This window comes from Meles meles, chromosome 11 (assembly GCF_922984935.1).
Source record: "Meles meles chromosome 11, mMelMel3.1 paternal haplotype, whole genome shotgun sequence".
Lineage (NCBI taxonomy): Eukaryota > Metazoa > Chordata > Mammalia > Carnivora > Mustelidae > Meles > Meles meles.
In genome coordinates this window covers 21,755,008-21,772,124 of record NC_060076.1, presented here as the reverse complement: position 1 = coordinate 21,772,124, position 17,117 = coordinate 21,755,008, and the positions used below count along the sequence as shown (strand labels likewise).

Genomic DNA, 17,117 nt, shown 5'->3' with positions numbered 1-17,117 from the left:
TTGTTGGTATGACATTTTAAATTAATGATTAATATAATTGCTTTTGTATTATATAGCTTTAAAAGATTAAACTAGATAAGATACACAGTTTCTAGCTAAAATAAACTAGTGTTTTCAGGAGCTCAGCCCAAATATGTGATATATACAAAGAGGCAGGAGGGAAGAGTTTTGACCTTTTGAGTCATTTAGTCTGTAAGTGAGGACCTCAGTTACCTTAATAGATAGAAATTTGGGAAAGAACTTTAACTAGATTGTCAGTAGGACAATCTGTTATAAAATTCTGAAATAGTTATATTTTTCTAAGGCACTTGCCCCTCTGTTAAAATTTCAAACTTCTGGTATTCTGAGTTTTCTTTTTACACCTGGTAATAAGGAATAATAAAAGGATGGGTATATAGCATTCATAAAGGGTTGGCTGATTCAAACAATGTGTGTTGGAAATTATTTTGCATATCTGCTAGGTTGTTGTATTTTCCCTGGCTTTATAGAAGCCTCATTTCTGAAATCACCCCCAGCAGTCTTCTCAATTGGTAAAAGTTTGGTTGTTCTTTGGGAATCAGGATAATTTAGATAAATGGATTCTCCTTCACAGGAGGACTTTGATTCTTCTCTTTCCTTTCCTCAACAAAATATGCTTCAAAATCCTAGAGTGAAGGAAGAGCTATTAGTTGCAAGTGTCATTCAAGTACTATGAATAATTTTTATTCATACTCTGCCCATCTCCCCCACCAAAAAACCAAAAGCTTCTCAATTTTAGAACCATCTGGAGAAGAATCCTGAGTAGAGGATCCTATAACCTCACTAGTTAGATATTTTTTCTTGTGCTTCTTTTTTAAGGGTATCCTGTCACCATTTCTTCTTGTTTGACGTGTAGCGTTTATAGTGTGTAGCTGTTCATTGCTATCTATTATCACGCCATATAATTAAGGTCTGTGCTAAAATTACTCAGGATCATATTCATGTCAAGTATCTTCATAAGAGATTCCACTACTAACCCTTTCCACAGTGGTCTTGTCTTTTTTTCTTTTTTCTTTCCTTTCCTTTTCCTTTCTCTCTTTTTCTCTCTCTTTCTTTCTAGATTTTATCTATTTATTTGAGAAGCACAGCAGGGGGAGCGGCAAGCAGAGGGAGAAGGAGAAGCAGGCTCTCCCATATGGGGCTTGATCCCAGAACCCTGGGATCATGACCTGAGCCAAAGGCAGATGCTTAACCGACTGAGCCACCCAGGTGCCCTTTAGTGGTTTTACATTCTAATAAATTCTCCAAGTTCTACAAATCTGAGGTTGCTGTTTCATTGCACATCTATGTGTATCATACTAAAAATTACAATTGGTAGAGAGGATTTTTAGGTGTTCCATGAAAAAATAGTTGAGATTAGAGAATTAACAAGTATTTTAATACTATTGAATTTATGTTTAGAAAATCATAGTTCAGGGGCGCCTGGATGGCTCAGTGGGTTAAGCCTCTGCCTTTGGCTTAGGTCATGGTCTCAGGGTCCTGGGATCGAGCCCCACATCGGGCTCTCTGCTCAGCAGGGAGTCTACTTCTCCACAACTCTGCCTGCCTCTCTGCTTACTTGTGATCTGTCATATAAATAAATAAAATCTTTTTAAAAAATCATAGTTCATTTTCTTTGAGGTTTTTGGTTTGTTTTTGTTTTTGTTTTTTAACTTTCGACAGGGCAATAAACTTTTAACTCCCATACCTTGGAGATATTTTGCCTCAATGGCAGCCATTGCTAAACTAAGCTAACATTCAGCTAGTATTATGAACCAGTCTACTGGCCCCAACCAAAAGTTTTGTGAAAAGTAAAGATAAGTGGCTTTTATTAGACATTATTATAAATGTATCTACTTTAAGACATTAAGTCAGATCTCAAGTTGCAGTTGTGCATTTGACGGAGCTAAATATTGGTATTGACAACCTAGTGTACGGATGAAGTGTAAGAAATCTTATTTGCAAAATGCAATACTCTTCACATTTAAGTATGGGTTAGGGCCAAATCTAGAACCTAATAACTAAATAAAATTTGCTGAACAAATTATTTTACCTTTCTGGTTTCCTCATTTGTGAAATGAGGGGATCTTTTTAGATGATTAGGATTTAACATTCTAATATAGCCTGCAAATTCATATAGATTTAGGGTCTGAAGTAGATTAGATTGCCTGCAATTGAGAAATGTTATGGGTATTAAAAAGGCTACCTAATTAGTTGTAAACTTTAATCAGACTCTTCATATTTAAAGTATTCAGAGTATCCCTGACAGTTATGTATGGAGTGGATCACATGGTCTTAGGTCAGTGACAAATGGGGTTTCTTTCTTTTTTTTTTTTTTAAGATTTTATTTATTTATTTTGACAGATCACAAGTAGGCAGACAGGCAGGCAGGGAGAGAAGGGGAAGCAGGCCCCCCACTGAGCAGAGAGCCCGCTGTGGAGCTCCATCCCAGGACCCCAGGATCATGAGGCAGAGGCTTTAACCCACTGAGCCACCCAGGCGCCCCACAAATGGGGTTTCTTAACAGACCCATCCTCCTGGGTGTCATTAGGGATGGAGAAACTTCCTCCCATTTGACAGTTCTCCTTTATAACCTCCGGAAGAGTGAGCCAGATGCAGTGGAAGGGCTCAGGCTTTGCAGCTGGATAGACCAAGATTTGGTTTCCGGCTCTGACAAGTAACTTGACTTTGGGCAGTTTAACTTGTGAACCTCATTTTCCCATTTTTAATAGTAGGATTACTATTTCACAGGATTCTTGTGACAATTAAACAAGACAGGGGTAAAGTGCTGGCATATGTTATTAAATGCTCAATGGGTTTTCTTGCTTTTAGAGGAAACGGAAGAGTCATTTTCATTTATTAAAATCCATGCTAATACCAGTGTGTTCAGTGATGAACAAGCCCCTTGTTTCTTTATTCTTTTAATAGGTATTTGAATCCCTTGCCTTGGGCAAGGTACTGTGCTAGAGTGGAAAAGTGATGCCCCTTAGGGCTGGCATTGTATATTTTAGAGGCAGCTACCTGCCCCTTGTTGTCTTTGACGTAGAAATTAAAGCAGCTGAGATGACAACTCAAGAAAGACTGAACTTTTAGGGGGGAAAAAAAAAGACTGAACTTTAAGGGGGGAAAAAAAAAGACTGAACTTTTAGGGACAACAAACATCAGCTACTTGCTAGTTTATGGCCTGTATTTACTGCAGGGACATTGTCAGTGAGATAAAGAGGCAGGCTTGGAACAGCGGTTCAAAAGGACAAATAGCCCGAAGTTCCTCACTGCCTCCCAAAGTCTCAAAAATGCCTGTGAAAATCTCTCTGGAGAAGCTGCACCTACAAAACTGCTAGTGAGTCTTTAGCTCCTGATACGTTATTCTAATGCAGTGGGTATTAGAAATGAAATAGTTTTTTTATGGTACATTACGCTGCATGTCACATGAAATACAGCTGTTAATGTGTTTCCCTGTTTCTTTTAAATCATTTTAGAAAACTGAAGGTATATGTCATTTTGACATAATGTGGCAGAAAGACATACCTTCCCATTATATATCATATGTATCATTATTTTTTTAAAGATGTATTTATTTGCTGAGAAAGAAAGTGAGAGAGTGAGTAAGTGGGGGTGGGGTAGAGAGAGGGAGAGAGAATGTCAAGCAGATTCCCCACTGAATGCAGAACCCGAGGTGGGTCTCAGTCTCATGACTCTGAGATCTCGGTCTGAGCCAAAATCAAGAGTTGGCTGCTTAACCAACTGAGCCACCCAGGTACTTCTCATTATTTTTATGGAGAAGACTTACTGAAGCCCATTTTCTGGAAAAATAATCATGGTTAGTAAAAAGGTGACAAAAAACACAGGTCAGAGGAGTGAAGAATTGTATACATCATAACAGGGAAACAGAACTTGTCTTTACAAGGACACTGCCATTTCTAAAAAGTACTGAGATTCTTTTTTTTTCTTTTTAAGATTTTTAATTTATTTATTTGACAGAGATCATAGGTAGGCAGAGAGGCAGGCAGAGAGAGAGGAAGGGAAGCAGCCTCTCTGCTGAGCAGAGAGCCCAATGCAGGGCTCAATCCCAGGACCCTGAGATCATGACCTGAGCCGAAGGCAGAGGCCTTAACCCACTGAGCCACCCAAGTGCCCCAAAAGTACTGAGATTCTTAAAAACAGTGGAAATTAATAAGTTCTTATTTCAAGTTTTATTTAAATTCCAGTTGACATATATGGTAAAACTGGTTTTAGGTGTAGACTTTAGTGATTCATCACTTACATGTAACACCCAGTGCTCATCACAAGTGTCCTCCTTTAATCTCATCACCCATTTAGTCCATCCTTTACCCACCTCCCTCTCAACCCTCTGTTTGTTCTTTATAGTTAAGAGTCTCTTAGCGCTTTGCTTCCCTCTTTTTTTTCTTCCCTTTCCCTATGTTCATCTCTTTTGTTTCTTAAATTCCACATATGAGTGAAATCATATGGTATTTGTCTTTCTGACTGACTTCACTTAGCATAATACCCTTTGGTTCCATCCACAATTGTTGCAAATGGCAAGATTTCATTCTTTTTGATGGCTAAGTAATATTCCAGCAGGTATATTTACCACATCTTTATCTAGTCATCAGTTGATGGACATTTGGGCTTATTCCATAATTTGGCTATTGTTGATAATGCTGCTATAAATATTAGGGTGTATGTGCCCCTTAAAATCACTATGTTTGTATTCTTTGGATAAATACCCAGTAGTGCAATTGCTGGATTGTTGGGCAGCTCTATTTTTAACTTGTCGTGGAAACTCCATACCTCCATATACTTTGCCAGAGTGGCTGCACCAGTTTGCATTACCACCACCAATGTAGGAGGGTTCCCCTTTTTCCACATCCTCACTAACATCTGCTGTTTCCTGAGTTGTTAATTTTAGCCATTTTTTTTTAAGATTTTATTTATTTATTTGAGAGAGAGAGAGAGCATGAGAGGGGAGAGGTCAGTGGGAGAAGCAGACTCCCTGCTGAGCAGAAAGCCTGATGTGGAACTCAATCCCAGGACTCCAGGATCACGGCCCGAGCGGAAGGTAGTTGCTTAACCAACTGAGCCACCCAGGTGCCCAATTTTAGCCATTCTTATAGGTGGTAACTCATTGTGGTTTTGATTTGTATTGTAAGTTCTTACTTTAACCAAGAAAAAAATGTGACAAATTTTTAAAATAATATATTTGTGATCTGTGCATTTTAGCTGGGGTAAGGAGGAAGGGATTCTCTGTCCCTGGGCCTCACCCACTTTCAGAGCTCTAGAAATAACTACATCTGTGGGAATAGATCAAATGAGCAGTGACTTCTCTTGGAAGCTAAAATGAAAGTTCTTTCCCTACTCCCACTTTGTGAGATACTACACCAATCACTTTCCTTAGTGGCTCTTAGTTTCCTCATCTCTAAAATTGGGATGGATTACATTATATGAAGGTCTCTTCACTCTAAAGTTCCATGATGCAAAAATAATTGATGAGAAGACATTCTGATAAAGTATAAAGCAAAACACAGGTGGGTCAGTGGCATCAAGCTTGCCTGTCCACAGATCATTGTGGGAGGATCTATGCTAGAACCTTGTTGTTTCTTTCCAAGTCAGGCCACTCATCTCCAAGAGTAGCAAAATCAATCATATGGAAGTGGGCAGAAACGGTGGGTGTGTACAGCATGAAAGAGACAGATGGGACACGTCTGAACATTTTCTGCTACCTATGGCTGACACAGAAGTATTACATCATGTGTCCCCTCACTGTGGGCAGTCCCAAAGTTGCCTTTTCTAATTGGAGATAATCTCACTGCTTCAGCAGTCATTGTGCTGTGCAGATGTCTCTCACATCAACATCTTGTTGCTTAACATTTCTAATAGCCTAGAGGCACATAGCATTATAGCTGAAGACTTGGTTTCTCCTAAACCAAACTCATCTTTGTTCTTTATTCCTCCCTTCAAACCCAAGTCTGCTTTCTAACATCTGTCACAGGCGCCAGTTCTAGCCGGCTTTCTGCTTCAGAACTTTTACCCCCTTTTCTTTGCATTTTATAACCACCATGGAATATGCCTGATTTAGTCTTTTGAATTTATTCTCTGTCCTACTTTCATAGTCCTACCTAGGGTCTCATTTCAGCCACTCTCTCCACCACAAAGACAAAACCAAGTTTTTTTTTGTTATTTTGAAGTTATTTTGTATCTGACTTTTAGTTCATTTCCTATTCTCATCCCAGATGAATATTCCTAAAATATGTTACCATGTGGCTATGCCACTGTTTGCCACAGATTTTCCTGTTTCTTTTGAGATTTTCTGTGACTTTGAGGCTTATAAGCTTTGTATCTTCTATTGCTCCCTACAGCCTTCTCCATTCTTTAATTAGTTAATTCATTCATTCCGTGTATACATGGCCTGCACTCCCCTCATTGGAATGCTTTCCCCTGTCCTCTGTCCCTTGTGCAGGACTCATATTTTCAAAGTCTCGGTCCTGCCATTTATGAGGAGCTTTCCCTAACCTCCAGTCTGTATTTTTGCTCTGAGTTCTTTGCAACACCTTTTTGACACATGACCGTTCTATTATGCCTTACTTATCAATCTAGTAATGTTTCCAACATGGAGTTTCATCTTTTGACTAGAATGTAATTTAAGTTCTTTGTGGTAAGGAAACTTGTCACTGGAGAGGGTGTTAACATTTGCAAATCTGCTCGTCATAAGAAAAACTTGAACACCGCAAAGAATGAACACATAGCTCACAAAATAAAATATTCATTTTCAACAATTAAGATACTTAAAAGACGTGAGATGCTATATTTCATCTATTAGGTTCGTAAAGATAACCATAACATGAATTGTAAAGGTGCAGAGAAATAAGCAGTCTTCCAGTGGGAATAGCAATTGGCTGTTATCACCTTCTGGAGGATCAAGTTGGGAAAAGTGGAAGAAATTTTATATTTTTAGTCCATCAATTCTATTTTTAGGAGTGCATCCAAACCCCCGCCCCCCAAAACCAAATATGCACAAAGCTATATGTTTACGGAGGTCATCATAGTGTTAAGAAACAGGGCAGTAGGTAAATTATGATTCAGTTTTACAATGGAATATCATGAAGTCATTAAAAGTAGTAGGTGTAGGGTGTATCTTTTCTGACTGCTCCCGGCCCTCTCCTGGTATCAGCATCCTGGTTTTCTTTTGGGGAACGACTCTTCCCTTCCCCACATCAGTCCATGTGGTTTGGCTGTCTTAGTTTGGGGTTCTCAGAGAAATGGACTCTAAGAGATTTTCATGCAGAAAGTTTACTGGGGGGAGTGTCAAAATTGACAACTATGGGAGAGGCTAGGGAGTGGGGATTGGACAGAGGGAGGAGCTGACTTGTGAAGTAGTTGCGGTAAAGGCCTCAGATGATCGCAGTCAGGAGCTGTGGAGCTGGGATCTTCTTTCACTGCTGTTCCAGCTTGAGGCAAGGGGCCTGGGTTTAGGTCTTAGGCATCCCACATCAATTTGGATGAGTGCTGATGCTGGGAGGGATGGCTCTCAGCTAAGGGCAGTTCCCAGAAAGTGACTAGCTGAGGCATCAGCTGCAGCTACTCCCAGCAGCTGGGGGAATGAGTGCCTCAGTCCTAAATGGGGAAGTTGGGTGGTGCATCTCTCATCCTCCTCCTGGCCAGCCACACCTAATCTGGGCATTCCAATTCTACATAAGTCTTGCTTTCAAATAATGATTGGTTCAGGGTGGGCACATGACTGAATAATGTTGGTAAGATCCAGTATGGGGGTTTTTGTTGGAACAGTGAGAAAGAAAAGAGGAGCTCTCACTCCTGAGTGCGTTAGGTTGGGACAATGAAAGCATGGAACGAACCTCTTAGAGACTATTTACCACTGAAGAAAATGAGGCCAACACCCAGAAAAAGCAGAGTCAAAAGATAGAGATCCCCCAACCTACTTTTTGGGGAATTAAATCCACTACTTTAAGTCATTGGCTTTTCAGTTATGTAAGCTAATATATTACCTTTTTGCATTACTCAATTTAAATGAGTTCTGATATAACAGTTGACCCTTGAACAACAGGGGAATAGGGGCGTTGACCCCATGCAGTCAAAAATCCACATATTAATTTTGACTCCCCAAAAGTTAATTACTAATAGCCTACTGTTGACTGGAAGCTTTACCAATAACATGAACTGCTGATTAACATATTTTGTATGCTGTATGTAATTTTTACTGTACTATTCTAGTAAAGCTAGAGAAAAGAAAATGTTAAGCAAATCATAAGTTAGAGGGGTGCCTGGGTGGCTCAGTCATTAAGTCACTGCCCTCGCTCAGGTCATGATCCCAGGGTCCTGTGATGGAGCCCCAGGTTTGGCTCCTTGCTCAGCAGGAAGACTGCTTCTCTCTCTCCCACTCCCCCTGCTTGTATTCCCTCTCTTGTGGTCTCTGTCAAATAAATAAATAAAATCTTGAAAAAAAAATCATAAGGAAGAGATGCCTCGGTGGCTCAGTTGGTTGATTCTTGGTTTTGGCTCTCATCAAGATCTAAGGGTGCTGAGATCCAGCCTCAGGTTGGGCTCCATGCTCTGCAGGAAATCTGCTACTTTCCTTCTCACTCTCCTTCTGCCCCTCCACTCTCACTCTCTCTCAAATAAGTAAATAAATACATCTTAAAAAAAATCATAAGAGAGAATATTTTGAGTACTGTACTGAAAAAAAAAAAAAACCCAACCCAACAAGTATAAGTTGACCCACACAGTTCAAACCTGTGTTGCTTAAAGATCTACTGTTGTACCATAGTGTACAACAAAGGCGATATTCACGATACATTAAGTGAAAAAAATTAACACAAAACATACATTTTACATATAGCAATGATGCCAGTTTTGTAAAACAAACTAATGTACACAGTTAAAAAGAAAAAAAAAAAAAAAAGAGGTGGCTCAGTCGGTTAAGAGTCTGCCTTCGGCTCAGGTCATGATCTCAGGATCCTGGGATCCAGCCCCCGTCTTGGGGGAGTCTGCTTGAGATTCTCTCCCTCTCCCCCTCCCCTGCTCTCTTTCTTTCTCCGATAAAATAAATAAAAACGTTTTTAAAAAAAAAGCAGCACAACAGAAACATCATAGTTAAATGGTGAGATGGCACGTGGAGGGGTGGGAGGCTGGATTTAATTTTCTTCTACAGGTTCCGCAGAGATGTCAAGGCCTGGGATTTGAGCCCTGCTTACCTTACTGACCTACCGACTCAACTGACGGGACTCCCACGACACGGGAACAGGTGACTCACACACTGGTTACCGTCTCATGGGGCTCCTACCAACCGTCCTCCCTCTCCCCTCATCCCCATTACAGCAAGGCACGGAAGCCTCCAAGAGCTTACTTCAACTCCTTTGCCACGTGGGCTCCAGCCACCCCGAGTCCCAGTTCCGATTTCTCAAGAACGCGTCTCCACCTTCCCGACCCCCGCAGGTCGCTCCCGCTCCTCCAGAAGCGCCACCGCGCTGAGGAGATGGGTCCGCCGCGCGGCTCCGCGTCCAGGCGCAAGTGCGGCTGCCATCCACGTTTAGAGAGCAGAGAGAGTTAAGTGCCAGGCGACTCGGGACCCTACACGGTCGCTTACCTGCGGCTTCTGTCGCTCTGGAGACGGCCAGCAGGAGAGGCGGGGCAGCGGCGGCGGGGCGGGCGCAGCGGCTTCCCCGCCCCGGGGCGGTGCTCGCACTCGGGGCCTCGCGACTCCCGCGGCCCGGCTCCCCCCGCCTTCGGAGCCCAGCGCCGCCGCCATGTCTTCCGGGGCCAGTGTGAACGCCCTGCAGCGCCTGGTGGAGCAGCTAAAGCTGGAGGCGGGCGTGGAGAGGATCAAGGTGAGACGGGCGGCGACGCTCTTTCCTCGCGGCGCGGTGACTGCGCGCCCCCGCTGGGGAGACGTGAGGGGAGAGGACGGCTGCCCTCGCCGCGGCTGGGTCGTGTGGGCGGCCGTGAGGACGGCAGCCGGGTCCTGGCCGGCTTCCCGGCCTCGGCGGGGATGCGGCGGGTGAGAGGAGGCCGGGCCTGCTGGGCCCGCGGAGACCGGCGAGTCCTCCCGAGCGGGGCCCCGGCCGAGTGCCCTGGGGGCGTTTCCCAGTCAGCCTTGAGGACCCGGCCTCGGGGTGGGGGTGGGGTGGGGGCGGTGGAGCGGGGCGCGCGCGCGCAGACCAGGGATGAGGGCGCCGCGCGGCCGGCCTGGCTGGGCTGTTGCGGGAGGATGCGGTCCGGGCCTGCGGAGTAGACGAGGACCGGCCTTACTGAAGGATTGATGGGACGAGCGCGAGAGCGCGGAGGAAGACGGGGCTCAGGTTTCTGGCGTGGTGACAGGGCGTAGGGCGCTGTCCTCAGCCCCCAGAGAAGAGGGAGAGCGGCTTCGCGGAATGAGCACGTCAGTGTTGGACGTGTGGACTTTGCCGAGATACGCAGGTTGGGCGGGGGGCTCAGAGGACAAGCCTGAAAGAAGCCCTAGGAATGTTTGGGAGTAAAAAAAAATGTGTGTCAACCAAAAGACCAGAGTGTGGAACCCGGGGCCAGCCCAAAGATGGCTGAGAGGAGAGGAGAACCAAGAGAAAGCAAGGAAGGAGGGGTTTTCAAAAATTTGAGGCTTAGTTATTATGTCTCATGTTTAGTCAGTTGATTGAAAAGCATCTGTTGTATATTGTGTGGAGCAACTAGGGTAGCATTATTTGTAGAATGTATGTTCGTGTGTACGGATGAACACTGCTGTGATATTCCGTGTACTTGCCTTCTCCCTGTAGTTGGCGCTATTCTAGGTACTGAGAATATGGTGATCATAGTGGCGGAGATCATCAATAAACACATGAGTAAAACAACTTCAGACCGTACGTGAAGATTATAAAACAAGATCAAGAGCGTTATGGCATGCAGAAGAGGTTTTAGTAACAGAGGTAGTGGTAGAAGAATCTGGATTGTAAAAGGGTAGGCAGGCCTTTTTTAAAAAGAAATCTGGTTTTAATGAGGAAACAACTGTATTGTTATTTTTTTTTAATTTAGGGAATGAAAAGCTTTATTTTGAGGTTGAGGGAAAGGAACAAACTATTTTTAGATTGAGGGGGACCAACTAGAGAAGGAGAATTGGAGGTAGAGAAGACAGGCAGTCTGCCTGTGGGGACATGGGATTGGAGGGGCAACTTCTGAGATAGGAAGAAAGGAGATCAGGACATGTGTGAAGATAGATGTTTCTAGATGTGTGGACTTAAGGACTTGTATGATGACATTTTTCTTTGTGAAACAGAAGGCCAAGTTTTCTTCTAAGGCTGAGGGGAGGGAGCTAATGGAGTCACAAGAGTGAGGATGGAGGAGAGGGTTGTTGGGAATGGGAGAGGAGCCCCTACCAGGTACAATCATAGACACCGTGTGACTCTGAAGACGGAGCTGCTTTGAGATTGGAGACTGATTGCCCTACTTGTGGGGTTTGTTGTTTGTTTGTTTTTTTTCCTCCACTAGCACTTAGCCACCCAGGAGTCTGAGGGTCCAAGGTGAATGGTAGTTGATCCAAGTAGTGGGTTAGCAGAGGAGGTATAACACAAAGATGGAAGTGGGGGCAAAGGGCAAGGAGCTTGAGGGGTTGGCCAGAAGGAGGCTGAACGTAGGCTGGATAGAGAAGGAACTGAGCCAGCCTCCTGGTGATGGGCTTGGCAAAGTGGGAGGAGGCATTCTCCTGAGGTCAAAGAAAGGATGTAGTGAGAAGGAAGTAGCATTCTGGATGGGTAGGAGAGATTGTGATCAGAAAGTAGGAAGTTACAGTGTAAACTTTCAGATGGGGAGCAGTTATAGGTGTTGGCTGTAACTGTTGGCACTGAGAAGGCTGTCTGAGGAAAGGACATCAGGGAACTGAAACTAGGGTTATTGAAAATGGTCAGGATGATGTTGGCACCTGAGAGGGAAAGGAGAGCTGGGGGCCAGATGCCTGCCTACGCTGTGGAGTAGTTAGGCAAGGTATTTTCTACATTTAAAGAATAATTTTGTGTGATGAAACAGACACAGAGAATTCAAGTGAATTGCTCAAAGTCACACAGATAATAACTTTTTTGTGGGGTGTTCTCATATGTAGTATGGTTTCAGGTGTTTGGTGGGCTTCTCTCAGGCAGCACCCTAGGGAATCACAACGTTCCAGGATCTAGTTTGCCTTATTGCAGGGCTGAGTAATGAATGGATGCTCTCAGCACATCCACAGATGCCTTCTCTTTAGCAAACTTGCTAACTAGTAAGTAAACCAGAACACAAGTTTTCTAGCATATAATGGAGGGCATCCCTCCCCAGTGACTGGAATGCTTAGTATTCTTCCAAGGGCCCCTTCTCTGTTTTAGAGAAATCTCTGAGAAGTTGCTGGATGAGCATGGACTCAAACCAAGGAAAGCCATATAATTTGGGTATCCTACCTCCCATGGCAAATGACAGCTTCTAAGTGTTTGCGCTTGTACTCCCCCCCCCCCCCCCCAAAGTCTTTTTCCTGTAAAAGTGCTAGAGAAATGCTGGCCATTTTTATGCTTCTCTTATTTTCTCTGCACATCCACTCAGCTTAACTTTTTGACCATGTTCTTTAGGCTAGGGTCCAGTTAGTCCAATTTCTCCAGGGGTCCTGGAGGTTAGTCTCCCTTCTACCCATCATGTGTGAGTTCATCTGTTCCCTCTGATGGAGTGATAGTAAGCATGAGCTTACTCATGCTTATTATTAATTGGCTGTGAATTCCTTGTGAATTAATAGCTGCTATATATAACCATTAATTCCAATAATAATCAACATGAAAATGTCAGAACTTCTTTTGAGGGAAAAGGAAGCTTAACCATTAGTTTGATAACATTATTTTACGTTTTTATATTTATATAATAAAAACTGTTATTACATTAATGAAACCAAAATTCGTAAGGCATTCTAGAAACTAGATGGTAACTATAACATAAAGGAGTTGATTTTTCAGGTATTTAGAAGCTTGGAAAATTAACACAAACTAGTAGTGATACTTGAACAGCAGTTGGAACCAATTTTTTATGATAGGAGTGAGATTTTATACAAAACACCTTCTCAGTGCACATAAAATAGAATGTGAGGAAAGCCTCGATGTACAAATCTGCATCAAATAGAGGCTAAGAAGAAAGGCAGAATAATTATCAGTGCTACGTGATAAACTCCAAAACTTAGTCACTTAAAGCAACATTTATTAATCGCAGTTCTTAGGCCAACATTTTGAGCTGGGCTCAGCTGTGTAGTTCTGCGGATGTTTGCTGGGCTCTTCCACGCATCTGCAGTCAGTTGGAGGGTTGGTTGGTAGCTGGATGATCTAGGATGGCCTCAATTACATGTCTGGAAGTTGGTAGGCAGGTGGCAGGAGCTGGCTCACTGATTATTCTCCACAAGATCTCCAGTAGGCTAACCTGGGCTCATTAGATGGTCTTACAGTTCCAACCACAGCAAGAGAGGTAGCTGCAAAGGCTCTTCAGACCTACAACTTAGAACGTATCCATTATTTCTACCACATTTTCCTGGTCAAACCAGGTCACAAGGCTAACCCAGATTCAAGGGGTGTTAGGGAAAGACTCTTGTTGGTGAGAGGAGCTGTAAAATACTGTGACTGTTTTTGTAGTCTGCCACAAATGTACCGCTGACTGTCTGTCAACACTATTCTAAGTGTTTTACATGCATTTAGTTCATTTAATTGTCTCATCAACTCACTGGTTCACATACTGTTACAAAATACATTTCACAGATGAGGAAACAAAAACTGAGAAATTAAGTTAACTTGCCCAAGATCATACAGCTAATGATGGAGCTGAATTTGAGTCCAGGCATTTTGGTTCCAGAGGTTGCACTTATACCCAATAAGCTATCCTGCCTCAAAAGCTTGAAGAAAACTTGTCGCTTTGTTTTGGGCAGACTGGATAAGGCTTCAGCCATGTAAGCCTTAAAACAGTCTGCTCACATGGCAAACCTGACTATATTAGCGCACGCTTTATAAGTGAAAATTTGTAAAGGAAGTACTGGAATGAGCTATTTCTTTACCAGTTCAGTCTCACAACTAGGATTCTAAATGGATCAAAGATACAGCTTTATTTTTCTTTTATTGAAGAAGCAACAAAATTAAAAAATACCCTAAATCATGGAAACTGTAACATGAACTTTCAGCAAAAAAGAGACTTTTGGAGATCACAAGATGTGGGACCTTTATCAGGTTGTAGGATCATTTTTCAGAGTATCAGATGGCTCGTCTGGGAGCCGCATGTCAAGCTGGTGTCCCTTTGTTTCAGGTCTCGCAGGCAGCTGCAGAGCTTCAGCAGTACTGCATGCAGAATGCTTGCAAGGATGCCCTGCTGGTAGGTGTTCCAGCTGGAAGCAACCCCTTCCGGGAGCCCAGATCCTGTGCTTTATTCTAAAGACTGGTGAGTAATGATACATTGTGCTGTCTGGGCCATGGCATTATCACAGGGCTTCCCAAGGGATTGGGCAACTGAGCTTTGAATATCCACTATTTTGGGGGAAATTAAAATAAGAAACAGTAAAATGCACCTGAGGGGAGACTGTAGTCAGCATGTCTGTGGAATACATCTCATTAAGTGAGTCTCAATCCTCTTGGGCACTAACTCATGAGATGTTAATATCCTTATGTACTTGAGGTCTTTAACTGAATTGGCTCATAGTAATTTCATGACCTTAATTCCACCATCTCTGTCCTAACACCATTCCAGAGTTGTGATTTGCTGCTTGGTGCTATCAGTAGACTTGCTGCTCTCTGGACCAAGGACTCCCCAGAGGAGACTTGTTCCTACCACCAGATATGATTTCTTTCCTGGAGACTTTCAGAATATATGTTTTGTGTTTTTTTTTGTTTTTTTTTTAAAGATTATTTATTTATTTATTTATTTGACAGACAGAGATCACAAGTAGGCAGAGAGGCAGGCAGAGAGAGAGAGAGAGAGAGAGGGAAACAGGCTCCCCGTCCAGCAGAGAGCCCGATGCGGGGCTTGATCCCAGGACCCTGAGATCATGACCTGAGCTGAAGGCAGAGGCTTTAACCCACTGAGCCACTCAGGTGCCCCCAGAATATATGTTTAATAGAGGAAGAAATGTAGTTACTAGGGAAAAGCGTGGGTAGAGTTAAAAGAGCTTTACAAATTGATTAGTGAAATGAAAACACCTGTTTGGTGGCATATTGGGAATTTCATGGGTCCTAACGTGTTGTGTTTCCTTCATTCACATTTTCACTCTTTCCCCCCTTTTTGGGGAAGAGGTCAGGGCATAGATTACTGTAGTCTTTTGGGGCAATATAGTTCAAATTATGTGTTCTGAGGGATTTTCATAAAACCTAAGTAAACATCTTAGGTCCTTTTTCATATATTTGCAAAAGGGAATTACTCCTATTAACAGAAAGAAGTAATCATGCTGTCAGGTATTATTATACCTTTTAATGGAAAACGTCTACATTTATGGTATTAAAGTAATAGTCTTGTGCTGGCATAGCATTTCCCTTTTTACAAAGCAGCTTAATGGGTGTTATTCATTCAATAATGTAGCTTAGATGTTTTTTATATTGTTACTTTCTACTTTGAGGACACTAAGGTGACCTGAATTGATGACTAGTTAATTATATGTATAAATCTTACTAACGTGAAAACCTACCTCATTCTCTTTTCAGTAAGGAAGAAGTTCACTGAGGAATGCTTTTAAGCACAAAGTGATGAATAACTAACTGCCTCCAAGTCTCAAGAAAACACTTTTCTCCAGCCAAATGACTCTTAGATATTTCAGACCTTTCCTTGGCCTGGTCCTATAGCCAAAATTTTATAGAAATTGATGAGTTTCTACTCAGATAAGGAAACTGGGTGAGGGGGAAGACTTTAGATAATAATGGCCAGACTCTTTTGGTAAAGTGCTTTTATATTTAAGACAAACAAAAATGTTAGCACCACTCTTTCATAAGCAAATTATTGGTGTTTCTATTCCTGGGATATTGTTTGTTTTATTTACTGGACGTTTACATTTTGGGAAGGCAAACATTTTTGTTTGTTAAAATATTGAATATTTGTAATTTGTTGTTCCTAAGATTTTTATACCATAACAAAACTTGTTCTTTTCTCCTGAATTTATAGTTTCTAAATGAAGACAGGGGGAAGAGTAGGCTTTATTAATCAAATGCTGTCTTGATTTTTCTAAATGAGAAGATTCTTTCATTTGTAACACTAAACATAGGAGTTGTTTCTTAGCAAACTCGTTTGGAAAGATTTATGTTGTGTTTTGTATTAGATTGCCCCATCCAGTGTATGAAGCAGATTTGGTCTTTGTTTTCTTAAGTTCCTCTACTTTATAGTTGTGGTTGTACTTAAAAAAAAACTACATTATTTCGTGTCTTTAAAAAAATGTTTAAATGTGTTCTTCAGAACATTACAAATGAGTAAAAACAAAATAATGTGAAAATACTACAACCTACATAAATTCTTAATGTCACAAGTGTTTTATTTTGATCATGTGCCTTTGATTTCATTTGGGACACTTTTAAAAGGATACTTTGTGTTTGTAAAAATCTTTAATGAGCTTGGAAATAAAATTTCTGCTTAATTCATCATTTTTTATGATAGCAACATTTTGTGTCAGATTTTGTTTTAAGGTGTCATGGATTTTTGTTTCCTTGTGAAATTGAGTGCTAGAAGTGGGAAGTGAGATTTTTGCTTATAAGTCCTTGTAGAACTTTGTAAAAAAAAATTTATATATATATGTATATAAAATGAGCAGAAACATCTCAATTTCTGGCAACATTTGCACTTTGAAATAGTTATGTATAAATCCATAAATAAATGAAAATATCTTTTAGCATAATTAGTGTTACCAAGTAGAGAAAATAGAAGCCATCATATGGAAACTCCCTTAACCTCTGGCCACAAACTTCCAAATCTAAGTTATCTGAATCTCTCTGTTCAATCAAAATTCAGGTGTCCCTTTTCTAACCCTGCTATTTGTTCTCTGGATCTGTTTCACCTTCTCTGAATCGCACTATCAATTATCCTTTCTCCTTTATCTTCAACTACTTTATTGGATCCTTTCTGTCAACATTTTTTTTTTCTCTTTTTTTTTTCTGTCAACATTTAAACATGTTCAAGTCTCCATC

General features: G+C 41.8%; 1 protein-coding gene across 1 annotated transcript; it reads left to right on the top strand.

Annotated features, from left to right (window-relative positions):
- The first annotated feature begins 9,683 nt into the window (after positions 1-9,683).
- On the top strand, positions 9,684-16,577 carry GNG10 (G protein subunit gamma 10). The gene is made up of 3 exons (XM_046022769.1): positions 9,684-9,836; positions 14,266-14,397; positions 15,651-16,577. The coding sequence occupies exons 1-2, from the start codon at positions 9,756-9,758 to the stop codon at positions 14,389-14,391; spliced, it is 207 nt and encodes a 68-aa protein (XP_045878725.1). The 5' UTR covers positions 9,684-9,755; the 3' UTR covers positions 14,392-14,397; positions 15,651-16,577.
- The last annotated feature ends 540 nt before the right edge of the window (positions 16,578-17,117 follow it).

Coding starts and splice junctions, on each gene's coding strand:
- GNG10 (XM_046022769.1), top strand. CDS start 9,756: ATGTCTTCCGGGGCCAGTGTGAACGCCCTGCAGCGCCTGGTGGAGCAG. Junction 9,837..14,265: donor CGGGCGTGGAGAGGATCAAG/GTGAGACGGGCG, acceptor CCTTTGTTTCAG/GTCTCGCAGGCAGCTGCAGA.